This window comes from Branchiostoma belcheri, unplaced genomic scaffold (genome assembly GCF_001625305.1).
Source record: "Branchiostoma belcheri isolate BF01 breed outbred unplaced genomic scaffold, Haploidv18h27 scaffold46, whole genome shotgun sequence".
Taxonomy (NCBI): Eukaryota; Metazoa; Chordata; class Leptocardii; order Amphioxiformes; family Branchiostomatidae; genus Branchiostoma; species Branchiostoma belcheri.
In genome coordinates this window covers 1,672,638-1,693,235 of record NW_017804087.1, presented here as the reverse complement: position 1 = coordinate 1,693,235, position 20,598 = coordinate 1,672,638, and the positions used below count along the sequence as shown (strand labels likewise).

Genomic DNA, 20,598 nt, shown 5'->3' with positions numbered 1-20,598 from the left:
TCTTTGCTTTTTAAACTTGTTTCTGTTTCAGTCCTGCAGACTCCATGGAAAAAAACTAATTTTGGCCTTCTAGTTTGCCTAGGTTTAGCAGGGCTTCCCTATTTCTTCCAGCAGTGCTCCAAAAGAGCATCAGCTGGCTAACTTTTCAACTTTTTTATTCCAGTTCTCTCTCTTTGTTTTAAAGGCCACACTCCAAGCTGAGCTGTCGGCCTTTTTATGTTGTTTGTGTGACTTTTTTTGCCCTTTTCTTTGTTTCATAGCCACACTCAAATTTGAGTGGTCGGCTATCTTTGTCTTTGTACCTAAGTAAATTCACTGCAGGAAAAGTCTTGCTATACTGAAGGATGACAAGCAGCAGTGGTTCTTAACTACTAGAAGCAGAGCAGAGGCTGGGCCCTTGAGACTACAAGGTAAAGATTCTGCTTCAAAGTCCACTCATTCTCTCCCTCCCTCCCTGTATCCCTTCTTTTTATCACTCTCTCATTCTCTCCTTTCTTCCTCCTCCCATCCATTCCTTCCCATCCTTTCTCACATTCACTTATTTACAAATGTCAATGAAGTTACAAGTTTGATTTTTTAATATATGCTTAAAAGATGCTGAATAACACATCTTAATGTTTAGATTCAACCTGCGTTTAAAAGGAGAGATAACAGAGACTTGTTTTGTGCTTTCAGATGAGGTTTTGGTGGCCACTGAGACTGATGCCATTGATGTCACTGTTCCAGGCTACTTTGAAGGAAGCAAGCATACAAAAGAAAAGGGACACAACTAGTCAAATGGGATTTGTATGATATCCTTCTATGCTGGTGGTATATATTAAGTTAGGGTGGGGGGATCTGAGCCAAGCTCTACTTTGGCTTGGCTCACTAAATGTGTTTATTATAGGGAACTTTTTGGAACATAAAGTGCCTTGTGACAAATGTATCTCCGATAACATAGCACAAAAGTAGTTGGGTTTTGGGATAACAAGTAAAGTTCTTTTAGCCCAACCAGAATAATTTTTTTTCATTGATGTCTTTGCTGCTTTCAGCTGCCTTCATCAGGGATGGTGAAGAAATTAACTTTGATAGTGCTGAAAGAACTTTACTTGTTCTTGGGTAGAGTTGCTAAAGCTTAGTAGTAAGCCACTGCTCCTGAGCTCAAGATGGAAGACAACATCAGCATTGATGGACAACCAGAAACAGAGAGATATAAAATAGTTTAGGGCCTCAGGCACACGACTGTATTAGACTTAGCTTGCAAGCCATGACGATTTTCTTCTCACTCTCATCTTGTAAGTGAGATGAGACATTGAATGGAACAGTGTTATGCCTGTTAACCAACCATCTTGTAAAGAGAAGATGGAACACTGACTGAGAAATGATTTCGACCATCTAAGAAATAAAAAAGATGGAACAGTTTTAGGACTTTATCACCATTATGTAGGAGAAATGATGAATGAAATGAGAATTTCTTTTGCCCGTCTTGTATGTAAAAAGGTGGACAAGTAACTATTTCATCAATCTTAGTACGAAGATGGATTTTATTTTCACCGTCTTGTAAGAGAAAAGGCGGACTTAGTAATGATCCTGTTGACTGCAGCCATTCCTGAAGATGCCCACTACAAGAGACTACGACCACCAAGGACACCAGTGCACTCATTGAAAAAAGATTCTGAATAAAGATTTTTGATAAAGACTGAATATTTATTGTGATCAAAGGTACTGAAGAAGATGATTCTTCACTTTGTACCAGCAATTTACGGAAATTAAGATTGAAAAAAATTAAGTGCTTGAATTTGTTAATTAAATTTAAAAGGCAGTACTTCCACATGCCATTGACCTGCTCTCTGAGTTCACATGCACTTTGACTTAGATCAGGATCCAGAAATAAGGTGAGTTTAAAACCAAATTAGAGCAGGGATGTAGTTAGTAAAAGTGTGTGATGATTCAGAGAGCAAGTCCACAAATTTATGGGGGTGGGTAGATGGAAGTCAAGCACAAAATGTTTTAAAAAAAATTTATAATATAAACACAAGGCACACCCTAAATTTTAGCCTAGTCAACGATCTCAAGAGGACACCTGTTTTTATGTTAAACCACTACCAAGATACCAGAGGTGAGCCATGTAATTAAGGACTGCATGCATTACTAACATGTGATTTTTCTCCTCATAATAAAAGGGGGGTCCTGCAAACCTTCTAGAAACATCTGTGTTAAGGCCAAACCATCTTTTGTGTTTCTATCCTCATGATGGGAAGGGAACTGGGGTCCTTGCAACAATGGGAATTCTTTTTCTTTTGACACATTTCACACACTCTGTAAGCTGCGCTTGCGATGAAAATAAAGAATTTCAAATAAAGAAACTGTGTCTGAATTCTGTGGTGTGAGTTACTCGCGATAAGTTACAAGATAGAGCAACGACTTTTACGCGCCTTTTGGAGAGACAGAGAAAACTTTTTTGGAGCGACAATGACAGGACAGGTTTGTATTCTCCAGGTTAACATGTGAGTATAACTTCTCTAACATAATGCTTTACCTTTCAGCTTATTCTCTAAATGTGAAGCTGCTTGAGATTTGGGCCAGCAACCGCTGGTAAAATGACAGGTTTCTAACTTCATGTTTTCAGTGCATCTTGACTTGTGATTCTGCAGAACTGAATGTTCTAACAAATGATTCTTTACCTTTCGGTATATCCTATTAAGTGCTGCTACTTTGGATTGAAACAACAATCCCTGACAGAGTGACACTGATCATGATGACTTTTCTTTCATCTCTCTTAGGGCTCAATGGGTACCTGCATGGGATTTGAATAAAAATACCTGGTAGATGATCTTCAATTCTTTCAGTCCATCTTGCAAAGGGATATATGTACCAGGAATTCAGCACCAAGGAGAGGAATGATGTTTTTGTCAATTTTCTCCTTGCTTATGTCTCATAGCCACACTCAAGTTTGGGTTGTTGGCTACCTTTAACTTTGTGTCTGAGTAAATTCACTGCAGGAAAAGTCTTGCTAAGACTGAGGGATGATGAGCAGCAGTGGTACCTGACTACTAGATGCAGAGGAGGAGCTGTGCCCCTGTGGCTACAAGGTAAAGCTTCTGTTTTAGATTTCATTCATTTCATATAACTGTAAAGGGTAGCTTTTGTTTTATAGGAAATGTTTTTGACAAAAGCCTTAAAGTTTAAATAATTACTTGGTGCTAATTGATAAATAGTAGTGCCTATAAAGGCACAGAAGTAGTTCGTGTGTGAAGTATTGCAGAACTCAGCAATGCAGAATTGTGTGTTGGAGGGTCTTCATTATTGTTTCTGTTGGATTGACCTGAGTGAGCAACGGTTTCTCATTCATTGTAATGACTGTAGATGAAATAGCAACACAAGCTACATTTAGCTTTTTGAAGCTTTTCCAAGCATAAGTAAATATGGAACAGTGAGGGAAATGTGTTTTGGTAAGAAAAGGTCTCCAAAAGTTCACCATATAAAAGACTGCATCCTTTCATACTAATTTATCTGAACAAATGTTCATCTGAAGTATTGAACAACCTTCAGGTCGAAAATAAACCAGTAGAAATGTCGGGCTACACAATGTGTCAAAGTAGGGACTTCTTTTAGAACCCTATACTTTCTCAGTAAAGAAATTGCCTGAGGCAAGGAGAGATGACTCAAGATACAATTATCGCCATACAATTATCTTCATGGCTTTACGCTTGAATAACATTTGGGATGGTGGTTTAATGTGCTTATTCACTAGACCAAGGACATTATACATAATTCCATTGACTAGACAAAGTCTGAAGATGCAGTCTATAGCAAGAATCACTAGACATACTGGTTACACCCAAGAACATTATACAGATGTCCTTGTATGTCACACCAAAGGCGGTTGTAGCTGCAATACATTTGCATATACTGATATTTTAAACATTAGAATGAATTAACTACAGCCGTACTTTGGACCATATGTTATAGTGTAGGAGCACAACTCACCGTGGAAGACGGCACATTGCTCTGGGCGGCAGCAGAAGAGCCATGATTTCGATGTGGCTGGGGGGAACCCGACACTACCTGTCACCGCTGGGCGCCGGGGCGTGTTCCAAAGCCGCGAGGTCATTGACCTGCGGCCGTACCGAGTTCGAACGTGGTTCTAAAATTCGAAACGGGTTCTAAAATTCGATTTTGGGCTTAAAGTGCAAATTTTCACATGTTTTTTTTCTCAATAAAATCGTTTTTGACATCTATGTCGGAAAAAATGACCAAAGTTCAGTGTATTATGTGCCGATCTACCAGCTTGCTGAATGTCGAGTTTTTCCAAGGTCTAGTTCTGAAGATATTGACGTTTTTTATATGTTTGGAGAAGAGGAAGAGGAAACTAAGCAAAACCATCTGCGAAGGTAACATAATAAACAAACAAACAAACCACAACTTATAACGTCGTTCGCCTTCTGCAGCAAAATAAAGTTCCAACAAAAAATAACCTAGCTGACGATGCTATATTGAGATATGCTGCGCTAACCTTTTTCTACTTTGATAACGTCCATTTCAACGTCTTGATTTTATACAAAGAGTTTTTTTTTTCAAATTATTACAGAATATCTAACATCAGTCATAAGTATACATTTGAGGATGTATATTACCTACTAAGTCTGTAAAATTCTCTGCAATGTTCATCTCAAGCAGACGTTTGACTCTTGTATCGTGGTCTGTTAGAACAATGTTTCCGGGAATTTTGGCTATCCTGGAAGCGGTGATCCCCACCAACCCTGTCCCCGCACCCAGCTCAAGGAGGGACGTTACGCCCCCTAACAGGTCATGTCGGAAGTACAAGTAAGAACAAAGGACCTGGGAAAAAATTAGAGACATGTTGAGCTGTCCTGAATCAAGGTCGGAATGTAATTCCTAATGCAAACCAATGTCAGTGAGTTCTATACGATAAATGGAACATAAGATTTCTTCTTAACAATGTTTAGCTATACGCCAATGTTAGTTCTTAGTTGATGAAGTTCTTTTTACCTTCGCTAGGGGCCAGATCCTCTCACCTAATGCAGATCCCCCTGGAGATTATAAAAAAGGAAATTATTTTTTCTTCAAGGTATTCTTCACAACAAAAATGTGGGTGGTGCATCCCCCCCCCCCATTTTTATCAGTCGAATATACGAAATCGAGATGTCATTCAAATTCGATTGCTTGTTTTCCTAGCTGGAGGTCATGTCCTTGGGAAAGGCATACGACTTTTTTCACTCCACCCAGGTGTAAACTGGGAACCTGGCTTTGGTTTTGGAAGTAAAAGGCGGTGGAAGGACACGGATGGGCTCCAATTTCCAATACCATGGCCTAGACAAGCAACTTACTATATGAAACCGCTGTGCCTGAATGTTTTTTTTTTCACTCCAAGGAGAAATGGAACCTTTACATAGACTATCATATAGTTTCGTTTGGATTTGGATTTTGTGCTGTAAATTCTCCCAATTCCTCAAGAAGGGTATGGGACTGCCTTGACATATGAAATCTAAGCTAAGTGTATGGTCATTAACTATTATACACACTTACATGTAGACACGTTCAGGCGTATTTCATGAGGGCCCACTGCAATAGTCTCTACTTTCAGTGCCGGCCTAAGAGTAAGAGAAAAGAATAGAGCAGGTTAAATAAAACAATACAGAGGAAAACATCTTTTTCTGCTCATTAGAATCAAAAGTGTACATAATTAGGAATGTACGGGGACATTGGAGATGGCATCAGGAATACACTTTTACGATGAAACAAAAGTATGAATTTTTCCTTATTTTGTTTTCTCATGTTACAATTATGATTCCGTTTGCTGATAAAAACGATCACAATGTGTGGCTTAGATACTGTGTTTTATTAAAAAAAAAAAGTAATTCTATGATTTAGGTGATAATTTAAGTATAACCATGTCCTACCTGTCTTGGCTGGTCTCCAGAAAATGTCTCATCTTTTCGGGGATGTTGTCATCAGGATCTGCCTTTTCAGTCTCCATTTGGGAAAACATCTGAAGTTTGTATGCAACATTTCATAACTTCACGTACAAGATACAAACTAGATAGGTAACATTTGCAAAGCAAATGCATAATGTTTACCTTCTCATATGGTCTACTCTGTTAATTCTTACTCAAATACATTCACATGTATGCTGAGAGGAGTATAAATCCCTCTTACTATAAAATTGCAACATTATGTAACCCAACATGCACCAGTTACCATGGTGAGAGACAGGGTCAGAGGTCAGTGTTTGGAACGGAAGAAGAAGAAACGTAGCAAAAATAATATGTTTTCCTTCGGTAAACATAAATATTACCTAAGCAATAGGTTGTTTGTGAACTGCGCAACGAGCTTATCATTGGAACTGATGCGTTTTGAATTCTAACAACGAACAAACAGAAAAGAATCCATTTATACCAATGAAATAACTTGACGACCCCGTTTAACTGATGCAGGTTTTCCTCCAGTGGTTCTTGTCATTGTGCAGTTATTTCATTTCCACCCTCAGCCGTCGCCAGTTAATCAGATCCCGTCTCCTCGGGAAATAACCTCTTGTACTTACACCGGATCCACTTGAATTTAAATTACATCATACGTCACCCTAGTACGAACCTTTAGTCTAGACATATAACGCTGGCAGATATTACTGAAATAACAATTTATATAAATATTTTTCCGCATAAAATTGCGGAATTTTCATCGTAACAGTGTGAATTTATATCTATATTTCTTAAAATTTACTTTCTTACATTATTAACATTTGCATTGTAATTGTATTCGTCGTGTCGGGAACGCTGACAGGAAGTTAGGTCAAAGGTCCAAGAGAAGGTTATCTCATTTCCTGTTTAAATTTTCCTGCTATATGCAGGTGCGTTGCCTTATGGGAGGCAGAACCAGAGAGATAAATTCAAAATAATGAATAATACTGAAATTATCAAACAGATCGAAAACATAAGCTTCGTACACAGAGGTAAGAATTGTATGCTTGTATTGGGTGCTGGGCTTTAAACAGAGAAAGTTACTGGCGAATTCGGATACAACATAGTTTTAAGAGTGCACTGAGAACTACAAAAAATAACATTCACAACGGATACACATATTAATATGCAATCAAACATATAAGGGGAATATCGATGAATCACTGCTAGTATTCGACTTGTTTGTATTATTTTTGTTTATTTGAACCATTCTTTATTATTCAAAGAAGATCAAATCATTATAATCTTTATAATATATAATCTTAGTTTCATTGAGGTCATGAGGGAAGAGGTAAGGGTTAGGCAAAATATACAACGTACAGTTTCTCTACATGTTTTTAATAGACTGCTTTATGAAAAAAATGGTTGAACTCACCAGTTTGCATGAGGACAGAGAACTTGCCATGGTTCCAGGATAATACGTGCAGACAGAGGTTAGGGAGTACACAAGCTGAGAAAAAACGCGTACAATCTCTTCTGCTTCCTCCCTTTGGCTGAACCCTCTCGTAACATCGCAGACTTTACCATAATTACGTGTAGAAGGGCGCATTTAAACCGTAGGAATCAGGGTGACTGTAATCACCAATCAAGACGCCCTGCATCCAGCCAGTATAAGGCACCCTAATGTAATTTTATGGATGACATCCGCGCGCGCATTTATTTTTGCCTGTTCTCAACGACAACGAAACAAAAACTCCGAGGCTCTTGCCTGGGTACCATCCTCCGTAGTTAATTGTAGTTAGTGACAATAAGGAGCCTGTGGTAACTACATAGGACGGCAATCAGGCTACCGAGACTCCACGGAACTCTAGAATTCATTACGGTGCAGACTCATAGATGCTGCAAAAGGCCAACATGTGTAGGCTTGTTTTAAATGTAGCCATGTACAACCGCAAATGCGCAATACCAGCTTTGTATTCCTGTGGTCTAGCTGCATTTTGGGGGGCCGGAAATTTTTTTCATTGGCCCGCTCGCATTAGTTTAGTATTCAGAGGATACCATCCATAAAATTAAGTCAGCGTGGCCTAATTATGTATACCCGTCGATCCCAGGCTGCCTTGAAATTGCATCTGATGCCTTCAAACACTGAATTTTTTGTGTGGGGGGGGCGCGTACAAAATTCGTCACTACACAAACTCGAATGAAGATAAAATTATCTTACCAAGGATATTAAAGGAAATGATATCCTTGATCTCACTTTTTTAAAATCCTTTTTAGACATAAAAGTAATTTTCTCTCTGTGAGCGAATCTGTAATGAAATAACATTTACTTAACAAACGATGCGGTTGCAAAATGAACTGGACATTATGGGTTAAATTTTCAGGTGTCTTTTAGTCTTATCTGGCTTTAATCAGAACAGTGAGTGCCTAGGGTCATGGGGTCGTGGTAGAATTCGACTGCAGCACTCACTGAGTAGCTCTTAGTAATCAGAATGCCAATATATGTCTAGACTAGAATTTTCTGGGAATTTTTTCGTCTGTGGTGTGGTTTTTAAACGTTAGGCTAGAATATCAGTAGTTGTATAGTAGGTATAACCACCTTTTAGGCGTTATTTTAGCACACTAGATTCTGTATCTCTATAGCCGGTATAACTACAATTTGGCGTAACACACCAGCTTCGAATTCTGTATCAATACATAGCCAGCTTGTGCACTTTCTTTTTTCACTAATTTCTAATTTTTGTACGGTACTGCCCGGTGCATTTATAAATGAAATATTGTTTATAATGCCTTTTTCTCTTATAAAAGTTATGGTAGACCCTGATGTACCATTCATTGGTCAACTGTGTGGCATAGACCCTTCCAAATTGCTATACAAGACTGTATACAAGACGAAAACGCGATGGGTTGTGGGCGCTGTCCTTAGTGCTGAAATACAAGTCTAGTACGGCTACTCCCTCAAACATGTTCAAATGCAACGTTAACTGACGCGCTGCTACCATAATAAAACTTCCTGTCTGCAGTCGTCAATCAAAATTGGCAATTCGCCCAATGCGAGATCAGGATTTGGTCACGTGGCAGGCTAGGGGGCGTGGTTTCAGGAACAGTCTAATACCACAGTATTTACACTCTGTTCTGGGATTCTATTACGTGTATCCCTTCGCAACAAAAGAAACACAATTAGACATTCATTATGTATGGGGAGTCAGCATAGGGCAAGTTCGGTTTCGGTTTATTTGAAAACACGTAGATAAGAATCACCGTGCACATGTCACTGTTAAACGTTAAGGGGGATGTGGGGGAGGGGGTTCATGTAGGAAGAAGGATGAACGGATTCGATTTATAATCATGGCTTAACACACTCAAAAGAGAAACTATTTAAATACGTTTATAGCTAGTAGAGATACAGGAACTGTACGTAATTAAAATCACGTTACCGTAGGATGACAGGCAGGTCAAATTGAAGGTCAAAATGGTGTAGTAGCAGACTGGGAGGAACTGGATTTTACGTATGAATGTGCTTGACAATTTGCACAGAATCATCGAGAAATTAACAACAACGACTAAAAAACATTTGCTACAACTCTGAATATTTGACGGGGGTATGGGATCTAGGATTCCTAGCTGAAATCCGTGCAATTTAGACGATGCCAAAACAAATGTAATATTTCTATTTTCATATTTCGTATGGACGGTATACCTAGAGCAATTACATTTCTTCTATTTGAACGTTGTCGGAAGTATTTTATGTACTGCCTATAATCAGATAAAGCTACCATGATATGAAATAATTCGATCTGTTCTTTCCCCAATAGGGTTCTAACAGTATTACTTAAAGTAACTATGTTTTATCGGCGTAATTCTACAAAAGGACGGTTGACGCCAAATTTCTGCCCCGCCACATTTTTGCCTGTCGTAGTAATGCGCGTGCCAGGAATTTAGGATGATCTAGAATAGAGTAAAATCAATGTGCATAGTTTACACCTATAAACGCTAGTTGGTGCAGAAGCACTGCAGTTCTAGGCAGTCACGCTAGAGTGTGCTGTCAACAAGACCCCTGGTGCACTGACCTCAACGACCTTTGACCCAAAGCCCTTCACAAAAGTTGTTCTGCAACTTCTTAAATCTACCATTGTTGTGTGTGTATTTAGAATCGTATATGTGGATTTGCCAACTCTAGAATAGGGAAGAAAAAACACAGCATTTTACAATTAATACTAAGTACTTTTAAATATCAAAAAATACCCAATGTCAAAATGTGAACATTTCTGATGAAACAACGAATACTAAATTACATGAGGGAATTCAAAGGAAAATCAAGTTTAAGTATGCAAGGAACAGAGATTGGCACAGTCCTAACGAACTGAACTGTAAAATGTAAGTAAACCCTGTAAATTCTAGGTGTGGCATTTATCTAGTAGTTGAACGACGACTCAAAGTGTTGAAAGAAACTCGACTTGAAAAGCTGTTAATAGAAGAGTACAGTAAGTACTTTTAAGTCATGATTCAATGCTTCTCTGGCATTGTTCTAATGTGGTTTACGCTATGTCTGGTAGCTGTATAATGGGGGTTGGGTGGGCACTACTGTATTTGAGTCTCAATCCCTCAGAGGCTACGCACATGTATGTATACATTAATATATGATACTGCTCTAACTAATGCTCTAACTAATTTAGGAATTGGAGGTGCCAAAATATGACGCCTTACGGGTGTGTTGAAACACAGCATGTCTGCCATGTTTGTTTACATTCTGGTAGTTTGTGGTGGCACCACATACTGAGTGCGCCTGGTGTTTGACAGAATTTATGGTGCAAAAATGTTACATATTCAACACTAGTGCTTCAAATATTGACTCGAACACAATTTTCTTGTTCTGGCAGAAACATGTCGCTGCAGCTCACAGAAGAACAGATAGGGGAGTTTAAGGAGGCCTTCGCGCTGTTCGACCAAGATGGCGACGGGACCATCACTACGGAGGAACTCGGGGTCGTCATGAGGTCACTGGGGAGGAACCCAACCGAGGCTCAGCTACAGGTGCGCGCGCGCATGGTGGGAGGGGGAGGGGGCTGTACGAACTACCTTCCTAGAGGACGGGTTCTGATGTGTATTAATTTTGTAATATAAACAATACAATACAATACAATACAATACAATACAATAATAAGATATACTACACATAAATTAAGTATCTCACAACTTACAGCTTTCATGAATTTCTTGTTTTATTCAATATTGTGAATTTTTTGCTGAATTAGTCAATTTATTATCCCATTGTCATATGTAGCAAGAAATTGATGACAGGCAGACAAACAAAAAGCTTGTTTGGGAACTGCTTCAATTATAGAATAATACCAAAAATGTTATTTCCTCATCCAGAATATTTTTGTTTTGCCTACCTGAAATGGCATTGAATGCCTTTAACCACGTAATAGACTGTTTTGTCATTAGAAGAGATACCGAAGCTCATGATTAGCCTTACGTGAATGTATATCATACTAGCACTTGATGTTTTAGTGACTAGGATGTTAAGATATATTTTATACCCTTTCCTTTTAGTACTATGTTCAATAGCCGCTGCCATATACTGTACCATGTACAACTGTCGTGCAATAAAGTTCTGCTATATGCAACGTGTTTCTACAGGAGATGATGAACACTGCAGACGCTGCCAGGAGCGGCTCTATCGACTTCGCGGATTTCCTGAAACTCATGGCCAGCAAGATGCTGAGCACCAACGTACAAGAGGAGATTATACAGGCCTTTAGAGTCTTTGATAAGGTACTAGGTGGGGAGGGGGGTTCTGCATTGTGTCTTTAATAAAGAGCTTGAGGAAACTTCTTTTCGTTCGACACCTTGAAAAGGCGATAGTCTGACTTATGCCAATCCTTCCACAAATTTACTAAATCACAATGACTAATAAACAAGAAACCCGACATTTCAGACTTTCTGAAATGATGTAATCCCCGGCTTTCTGAATCCCCCCATATCAACCACAACCTATTTCCTGTCTCTGACCTTTTGACTTGTCATTTCTTTTTACCTGTCGATTTTCTCCACCCACGTGCTATCAACCTACTCTGCCCTGACAGCCCAACTACCCCAAAATACTTCTGTACGCGGAAATAAAAAATCGAATTATTTTTGAAATTCTTTCAATTACCTGTCTTTGTTAGAAAAATCAATTCTGTCATTTTAAGTTACAGTACTATTAGAACGTTAACTGTGGATTTTTATCTTTCATTCCTCCTGGAATTTTCCGGGAATAAGGATGGCGATGGTTACGTCAGCGCTGCCGAGCTGCGTCACGTGATGACGAACCTGGGCGAGAAGATATCAGCGGACGAATTGGACGAGATGTTCCAAGTGGCCAATGTGGACGCCAATGGGATGGTAAACAGCTATTCATTGGTCCAACAGCTAATGGTCATATTGTTTTTGGTCGAACAGCTAATTGCCATGTTGTCATTCGTCAAACAGATAATTGCCATGCTATCATTAGTCGAACAGATAATTGCTATGTTGCCATTGGTCGAACAAATACTTGCCATGCTGTCATTGGTCGAACTAGTTAATTGCCATGCTATTATTGATTGAGCTGCTAATTGAGTTGGACAGTCAGTGTCGGTCTATAAAACTCCAGCAAGTAACTTTTAAGGATGTTTATTTATTTTACCTAAAGAGAAGCAAGAAATTTTGCTCTTATCCAGTGAAACTAAACAACTTGGCAAAGAATACTGACAATGCGCAAGAAAGAACAGGATTAGGAGGTATTATCGAGTGTACACCTAGATGTGAAGCTAGAATGTAGGCAATACTAATAGTCGTTATATTAAAAAATTTCAGATCAACTACACCGAGTTCGTCAGGGCAATGATGGAAGAGTCGTAAAGCAACATGACGGCCATGACATCATATTGTTTTCACCTCAACACGTTGAAAAACTGTCAACTGCAATCATAATATCGATGGCAAAAATAAATACTACATTATGTAAATTAATTAAGAAAACACGAAGGAATTTTTGTTGCACACAAGATTTATTCGGCATTATCATGAAAGTTTATCTGTGTTGGTAGTAATCATAGTTAAACGTTGAACTGGAATAAAGTTCAAGGTTTTACTATTCATTCGGCATTTTGCGTTAGCTTATATGTTAACGTTAGATGAACGTTCTGAAGTTGGCTTTAGAGTTGTTGCATAAGTTAATAGGTACATTATACTTTTATTGACATCTGATTTTTATCAGCTTATATCAAGCTTATATGTCTTAACAGAGAATGAGAAGGTTATAGTTCCAGGTCGTGATTTAATAGAAGTGTATATCAAGATTCCTGAGTTTTCTAGAAATCAAACCCTTCTAGGCCTAATGCTTACCTAACATTTCAACTCATAACCACCTAACTCTAAACAAAGGATATGTCAATCATCAATTTATATGTTCATACATGGGAATAGTTGGCTCATATAGTTTGTGAATAATTCGAGAAGTTCAGTTCTCCTCCAGCCATTTCTCTACCTTGTCCTCGTTGTTCTGACGCCATCTGATGTTCCTTTGTGTTGACTCGATCGCCTGTTGAAAGGCTCTAGTGGCTGATCCAAGGTTACGGTCTTTGGTGAACGACAGCAGCTGTCAAGAAATACATGAAAAAAAGTTAGAAAGCAGCTGTCAACAGATACATAAAAAAGTTAGAAAGCAAATGTCAACAGATACATAAAAAAGTTAGAAAGCAGCTGTCAAGAAATACATGAAAAAAGTTAGAAAGCAGCTGTCAAGAAATACATGAAAAAAGTTAGAAAGCAGCTGTCAACAGATACATAAAAAAGTTAGAAAGCAGCTGTCAAACTGTCAACAGATACATAAAAAAAGTTAGAAAGCAGCTGATGAATAAACATTAGCAGCTGTCAACAGATACATGACAGAAAATAAGTCAGACAGCAGCTGTACGTGTCAAGAGACAAACGAAAGAAAAAAGTTATGAACATTAAAACAAAAAATGCTTTCCCTAAGTCTTGCTCGTTTACGTCATTATATATGGCTACGTTTCATAACTAGACAGCGTTAACAGAAAATCAGCAAACGCTAAAAAGTATAGTTTGAAATATGGTATAAAAATGTAAATGAAATATGGTTTGTCTTCCAAAGTATCTGACTGTATCTTTTTATATCGCTCTCTTTTTACCTCAAATGAGTGGGCACCTATTTGAATTGAATTTAGTTATCGTAGTAACTAGTGTTAAAGGACTACTAGTGTTGACGAAAATAATTTTATTCGAGTAAGCTACGTTTTTGTACCAACCTTTTCGAGGTCCTTGTCAGTGCTAAACTGCGAGGTGACGACGGTTACTGTGTCGCCCAACGACGTGACTTCATTAAAGCTGAATCAAACGGAAAATCAAACGGTCAGATTATTTGAAATCAGTAGTCCTTTTGCCATTGGTGGAAGTTGAAACCGTGTTCTCCGAAAAATCCATGGGAGTAGCACGTAGGATTCCCAATACATTGACAATAAAATCTAATATAACAAGACTAATATATTATCAAAGTAATTTTTAACTTTTCAATCACATTACATTTTGTAATGATCTATACTATGATATTTCTCTGAAATCAACAGCGTAGACGACGTCGTTTTGGTCGTTATATTATATTTACATGTCACTTATAATCATCATACTACATATAATATGAAAATCTTACCTCTTGAAATAGAACTCCCAGTTGCCCACAAAGAATTCCCAAGCGAGATATTTCCCCTCCCTATTCAGAGCAACATTCTCGACGACCTCTGCAGACTTCTGCTTACGTATGAGTTTGCTGTCCAAGCTTTGCTCTAAATGACTAGAGAAAGAGAAATGCATAAAAAGCTTTGTTTTTCCATGCAGTAACATTCATTACATACGTCTATTAAGTTCTTACAAGGGGTTCCTGGGCAGATGCATGCAGTGGCTATATGTAGTGATCGTGCAAAGATCGTGCGACGATCGTACGACGTATGTGATTGGGCCTTAGAGGTATACAACAAAAGCACTTTATGCTCACGGTATCAAAATGTCACAGTCTGAGAAATGTGGACATATTCACGAAACTATATATTCACGGTGGGTGCAGCAAAAAGGAAAGTCCAGGAATTATTTGTTAACTGTAATGATAGTGACAGTGAAAACAGTGAACATAAAAGTACAGTGAAAAAATTAGAACTACAATATACGTACGTTTTGAGAATGTCGGCGTCCTGTGAGCAGGAGAGAGCCCTGAAAAGGGAGTTCTGCTCCCCTGAGCCATCTGCAGCCTGCCGGTACTGCTGCCAGGCGAACTCCCACTCAGCCTTACCGCCGTGGTGTATGGCTGTGCAGTAGACGGTGGTCTTCAGTCGCTCCGGAATGTGACTTGAATGTAATAGATGAACAGTATCCATTGTAAATGTGCCTTAATGTTAAAGGTGCCAAATGCAGTTTTAAAAAACGATGATATTTTACATTTAACAATATACAGAGTTTAAACTAAATCGGCACTAAAATGTACTTTATTAACCCAAGTGCAAAATAAATTACCCCTTAATTACTAAATGTGTGTCGACAATATAATCATGCAACAGAATGACAAGACGGTTTCTTGTAGGATCCTGGGCTAATTTGTGGCTGATCATTATTGGCCTGATGTGTTTGGAGAAGAAAAATGAGTAAAAACAATGTGTTTTCTTTCTGAGAAGATTATACTAAAACACCTCTGATCTTACCTGTTATTATTTGTGTCCATCCAGCGTTTGAACATAGACTTGGAGCGTGCTAAACAGTCCGCCTGATCGAACCTACAAGCGCTTCTTACTGCCAGCGCCTGGCCCATCCTGTGATAAATAAAATACGTACCAATTTTTGTTACCCTCAAACAGGCCGAAGTAGCAGTTTCGTACTGATTTGCTTCCAGACATTTTCATATGTTTCAATTTTCAATCATCTAACACTTAACATTATCTTTCGTTGTTCTGGGGGGGGGGGGGTAGATACGACATTGTCGTAAGCAAATACATACATACATATATCATTGATTAACTTTTATTATGAAGATGACCTGATGTTTGATATCTCATTTGAATTCCATTATATTAGATATCAACGGTAGATTACCCATTCTTTAATTGCATGTTCTCCAATATTTATTTATCTATCAAATATTGAACAGATACAACTGTTTACGAATTCACATATGAGAAGTTGTTTTGGAAGTCACCAATTATAATATGCTAAGAAGTGTGCGTCAGCTGCGGGCCACTTTAACGTTTACTATGATGGACATATTTTTGTAGGAAAGTAATGAATGTTCTTACTCTTCCTGAAAAGTGCCTGCCTCATCAGTCCAGCTGACATCATTGTAGAACGGCGTGATGAGCTGACCCATGTAGTCCTGTTGGTAAACAAAGAAACATGCTAAGAAATAGCGATGATGACTCGACTCCGCCCCTGAACCGTCGCCAAAAAATTGCAATTTGTCCACACACACACACACACACACACACACACACACACACACACACACACACACACACACACACACACACACACACACACACAAGTACAAAACCTAAGTAAATGCGAGTGTAATTTTTAAAAGGCTTAACGTTGATGATAATCATACCTTCCATTTCTTAGAGTTGTTTGTTCCAAGATTATCGCCTATGTAGCGCAGAGCTGACTCTGCCATATCCCACGCCACATACGACCGTTCTCGAACCAAGTACTGTGATAGGTCTAGAGCAACAGTGATGTCGAGCATGGACGCACTAAAAAAGACAATAAGACAATAAGCGCATACATTAAAGTCTGCTTTAAGTTTTTTTTACTAGCGTAATTATGGAAGAAAATATCTATTAAGTTTTTGATGGGTATACATATCATTTTACTTCTTAGGTTGGAAAAATATGAGAAAACTTACCCGGCCAGACTTAGGGCGTCATCCACAAGTGTTCCTCGGTTGACTACTGGTATGTCCTAAACATAACATATGTCGATTAGAACCTTTCATACAGTTACATTCAATCCAATGCATTTGTTGTCATCATTCATTTTGAATAGACAGTAACTTTTCAAAAAGATTACATAAAAAATATCCTCATACTCAGTCATAGCCTATTCAGTGTAAATCAAGCATTTTATTAAATTGGGAAAAGTCAGGTTTGACTTAATATCCGTCTCCCTAGCCTGTGCCATTCAATTCATTTGGTGGCAAGTTGGTTTTGTGGATAGGATTGTTGACTGCGAATATGAAGGCTCCGGGTTAAAGTCCCTGGTGGCACGATCCTTTGCCCAATTCTCCACTCATCAGGTGAAAATGAGTACTACCTAGCTTTGGTTAGGGACGTCCTTATGTGCAACTTATGTGTTACACCTAAATGTGTTTTATCTATACAAACAAGTATGCCCCCTCCCCGCCTACCCTAATACTATGCTGGTAGTAATACCCGGAATTCGTCACTCTTGAGATGGTTGATGAGAAGTCTCCAGTTGTTGATATCGTAGTTTACCCTGTAATAACCAACTCGCCCAACATTTCCCAGCATCCAATCGTCTGCGTCTGCTCCCTCCAGGTCAATGACCTCGGTATCTACAGTAAGGCAAAAACAAGAAAAGAATATGTGCCTCCATGAAGTGTTATATGATCTGGGATTTTTATTATGAATTTCTCTTCTTATTCTATGTGTATTCTACTGTAACTTGCTGTCAGTTTATTGTGTAACCATTTTGACCTTCAATTCGACCTCACTACGATCCAACAAGTGGGGATGCCATTTTGACCTCCAAATTGACCTTTCTGTCCGTCTGCGCACTCTCGACCCACTTCCTGTCATTCTATTGTATTCATATTATCACGGATACACAAGTAAATCAACATACTAGTACAAGCACGCCTAAAGCAAAAAAAACACACAACCTAGATATGTCCAAAGGTATTTTGTTTAATACTCCTTAGTAGCCTACAACTTTGAACTTTGGTATATATCCCAAAATTCATCCGCAAGTCTAAACTGTGAACCGGTTTATAGAGATAACTGTTTACCTGATGTTGGTTTCATCCAAACGCTCTTGGGGTTCTCGCTGCCGGTACTTTGAGTTGTAAAGCTGACAGGCACGTACCATTTATATCTATATAAATGAAAGAGGTAAATCTTGAAATGTTTGTGGTGGTTTTATTCTTTGCGATGCATGATCTCGAGCTCAATGGTGAATTGAGGAATTTCAATTCATACTACTAATCAAAAATTATGTACGGCAATATAGTTTGACAAATACTATTATGACTTTATTGACTATTGTCTAAATGTGAAATGTCTTATCCATTATCTCATACTAGCCCTGTAAATCAAGCATTGATTATAAATAATCATAAGAAATTTTACTTGAAAAGCTAATTTAAGACGGCTAAAAATCAAATGGCTAAAAAGACTTGGACTTTTAGATAAACTTAGATAGACATAAGATTAGATAGACACTAACTGTATATTCAACTAAATAGACATAAACTGTACAATTCAAAGGTGAATTTGAAACTTACACGGATTTGGAACCCGGCGCTTTGGTGCTGACAGAAGCGTCTTTCAGGAAGTGCTGTTGCGTCACTTCCGCCTTACCGCTGCTGTAGTCCCTGGCGAAGGTGATGACGGGATAGCCCTTCTGTAGGATCCAGGTGTCCATCATGACCTTGACATCGAGATCCTCCCGACCTTCGGCATTCAAAGCCTGGCGATATAAAACGGAATGAGGAAATACAAACATGACCTTTACCCCTGATCACGTGATATCCACTCAGAGCTGAAGAAATATGGCGGACGCCATTTGAAAGTCAAATTCCCTCAAATCTGAACTTCGTAATAGTTTGATCTTAATAATCAAATACATTCAGGATTTGAAATATTATATCTATCCAGATAACGATTGAAAAATATATATGTCTATTAAATATACGCAGATGTTGGTATTTAATGTCAATTCAATCAGTGGGCCAAATTGACATGACCAATTGGTGAACATGAAGATAAGTACCTTTGTAAACTCCGCCCACAATTGGTCCTGGACTGTGTTGCCATATGCGTACTTTTGAAGATAGCTCTGTAACAAACAAGTGAAGAAAGAAAATATGATTATCGTAATTGAGAGTTGTTGCGTAATAAGCATTAACAATATGACAACCCTTTTTGGTTTTCGTGAATTTTTTAGTGAATTATTATATTTACTATATTTAGTAAAGCCACCTGCAGTGTATTTTGTGAGGAAATCGTAGCAAACTCTAATTGCCATAAATAATACTAGTAGGTGTTGTACCGACATTTTCCTGGATTTTGTTTGTTTACCTTCCTGTTTGGGGACAAAGGTTACATTTCATAGAGCAAAGACTGTAATTCTTTACTTTACTTTAAAGACCATTATTACCTTGAAGGCTCTTCTAAAGGCTGTATCTCCAACAGCATGGTGCAGCATTCTTACCACTGCCGCTCCCTGAATAAAAAACAATAATCTAAAATTAAGAGTATATGAAGGGTCAAAGTGGCTGTAGGATTTTGGTTAGACTTAGGATCTAGAAGTTTATTTTTTTTTTGTTTTTTTTTTGTTCATTTGAAGATAGTGAGAATAAGCATACGCATATACTCACAATTCTTCCTGGAGTCGTAAAAATACATATCATTACAAAACGTATTAACACAGACGTATGTACACTTGCTTATTACGACACATGCATGTGCTGTCAACCTACGGTCATACAACTTAGCTGCTCAAAAGCGTTACTCTGCACTTGAAAGTAGCAAAAAAATAAAACATATGATAAAGACTACTGAGTACTGACTATGAGATCATTGTCAACAATACTGTACGAGAAAGTGTGGAAACACTACAGTAGCGACCTTTGTGTATGTGATGCCATCGAAAATTTCCGCGATTTGGCTGGGTCGGTGGACTGGTTGATACACAGGTCGAGATGAGGACAGGGAGTCCTGTTCCATGGTGCGCCTTACGTTAGATGTAAACATGTCCATCTGGAACAACAGTAAATAATTGTTAAACAACAATAAACATAAATAACTGTTTACCTATTCTGTAGATCACAATATAGAGCACGTCGGTAGAACGTACTGCGCCTGCGCGAGACCCTTATTTTTCACGGTTTCCGTTGGATTTTTGGTCAAAGTTGTATCAGAATTTCGCCTGTTGAAGACGATATCTTTTCTGACGCAACATTTGGAAACTACGGACGGAGTGTTAACCTTATATGCGTGAATATGGCCTTATTTGAGACGTTCTGCCTTAGTCCTATGCATGATACATTACGGGTTTGGCGCACAATGTAGCAACTTGACAACTTCACAAATCACCTGGATTGAGGCTGTCTTGTGCTATTATCATGATTTCTTACAATTTTCATGTCTGGTTCGGCAAAGTCTGTTCCGAGTTGTCCCATGTAGGTGGTTATTCCCTCATTCAGCCAGAGACCATCCCACCACTTCATGGTCACCAAGTCACCAAACCACTGCGAACAAGAAATCAGAGATTACAAATTACAAGCTGGCAAAACACAGCTTTCGCCCTATGGGAATTCTTTTGCTTTCTTCCGCTCCAGGGATGACGTCGAATTCGGAAGATTCGAGGACAAATCTTGAAAAGAAAAGGGGGAGTCGTGCAACAGTGTGTGTGTGTGGTGGGGGGGGGGGTA

General features: G+C 38.6%; 2 protein-coding genes across 3 annotated transcripts in view; one reads left to right on the top strand and one right to left on the bottom strand.

The window, feature by feature from the left end:
* Positions 1-3,011: 3,011 nt before the first annotated feature.
* On the top strand, positions 3,012-12,864 carry LOC109479000 (calmodulin-like). Of its 2 annotated transcripts, none has more exons than XM_019780842.1 (5): positions 3,012-3,071; positions 10,781-10,934; positions 11,544-11,678; positions 12,168-12,290; positions 12,744-12,864. In XM_019780842.1, exons 1-5 carry the CDS (start codon positions 3,037-3,039, stop codon positions 12,786-12,788), a joined length of 492 nt encoding a protein of 163 aa, XP_019636401.1. In that variant the 5' UTR covers positions 3,012-3,036; the 3' UTR covers positions 12,789-12,864. The 2 variants fall into 2 exon arrangements, with proteins under 2 accessions (XP_019636401.1, XP_019636402.1); XM_019780843.1 differs by lacking the exon at positions 3,012-3,071 and adding an exon at positions 10,249-10,384.
* Positions 12,865-12,952: 88 nt separating this feature from the next.
* LOC109478945 (aminopeptidase N-like) overlaps positions 12,953-20,598 on the bottom strand; it is a 15,015-nt gene continuing 7,369 nt past the window's right edge. The window contains exons 11-25 of the mRNA XM_019780760.1: positions 20,302-20,415; positions 19,793-19,924; positions 19,323-19,388; positions 18,936-19,001; positions 18,448-18,632; positions 17,953-18,038; positions 17,357-17,499; positions 16,831-16,886; positions 16,534-16,678; positions 16,226-16,302; positions 15,638-15,745; positions 15,114-15,287; positions 14,599-14,739; positions 14,198-14,276; positions 12,953-13,527 (exon numbers count right to left, since the gene is read on the bottom strand). Coding sequence (XP_019636319.1) covers positions 13,390-13,527; positions 14,198-14,276; positions 14,599-14,739; positions 15,114-15,287; positions 15,638-15,745; positions 16,226-16,302; positions 16,534-16,678; positions 16,831-16,886; positions 17,357-17,499; positions 17,953-18,038; positions 18,448-18,632; positions 18,936-19,001; positions 19,323-19,388; positions 19,793-19,924; positions 20,302-20,415 — 1,710 coding nt within the window. The 3' untranslated portion in view covers positions 12,953-13,389. The remainder of the gene's footprint in view (positions 13,528-14,197; positions 14,277-14,598; positions 14,740-15,113; positions 15,288-15,637; positions 15,746-16,225; positions 16,303-16,533; positions 16,679-16,830; positions 16,887-17,356; positions 17,500-17,952; positions 18,039-18,447; positions 18,633-18,935; positions 19,002-19,322; positions 19,389-19,792; positions 19,925-20,301; positions 20,416-20,598) is intronic.

Excerpts from the sequence above, each read along its gene's own strand:
- LOC109479000 (XM_019780842.1), top strand. The coding sequence starts at position 3,037 with ATGCAGAGGAGGAGCTGTGCCCCTGTGGCTACAAG. Across the intron at positions 10,935-11,543 it reads CAACCGAGGCTCAGCTACAG|GAGATGATGAACACTGCAGA; the intron begins GTGCGCGCGCGC and ends GTGTTTCTACAG. Across the intron at positions 12,291-12,743 it reads ATGTGGACGCCAATGGGATG|ATCAACTACACCGAGTTCGT; the intron begins GTAAACAGCTAT and ends AAAAAATTTCAG.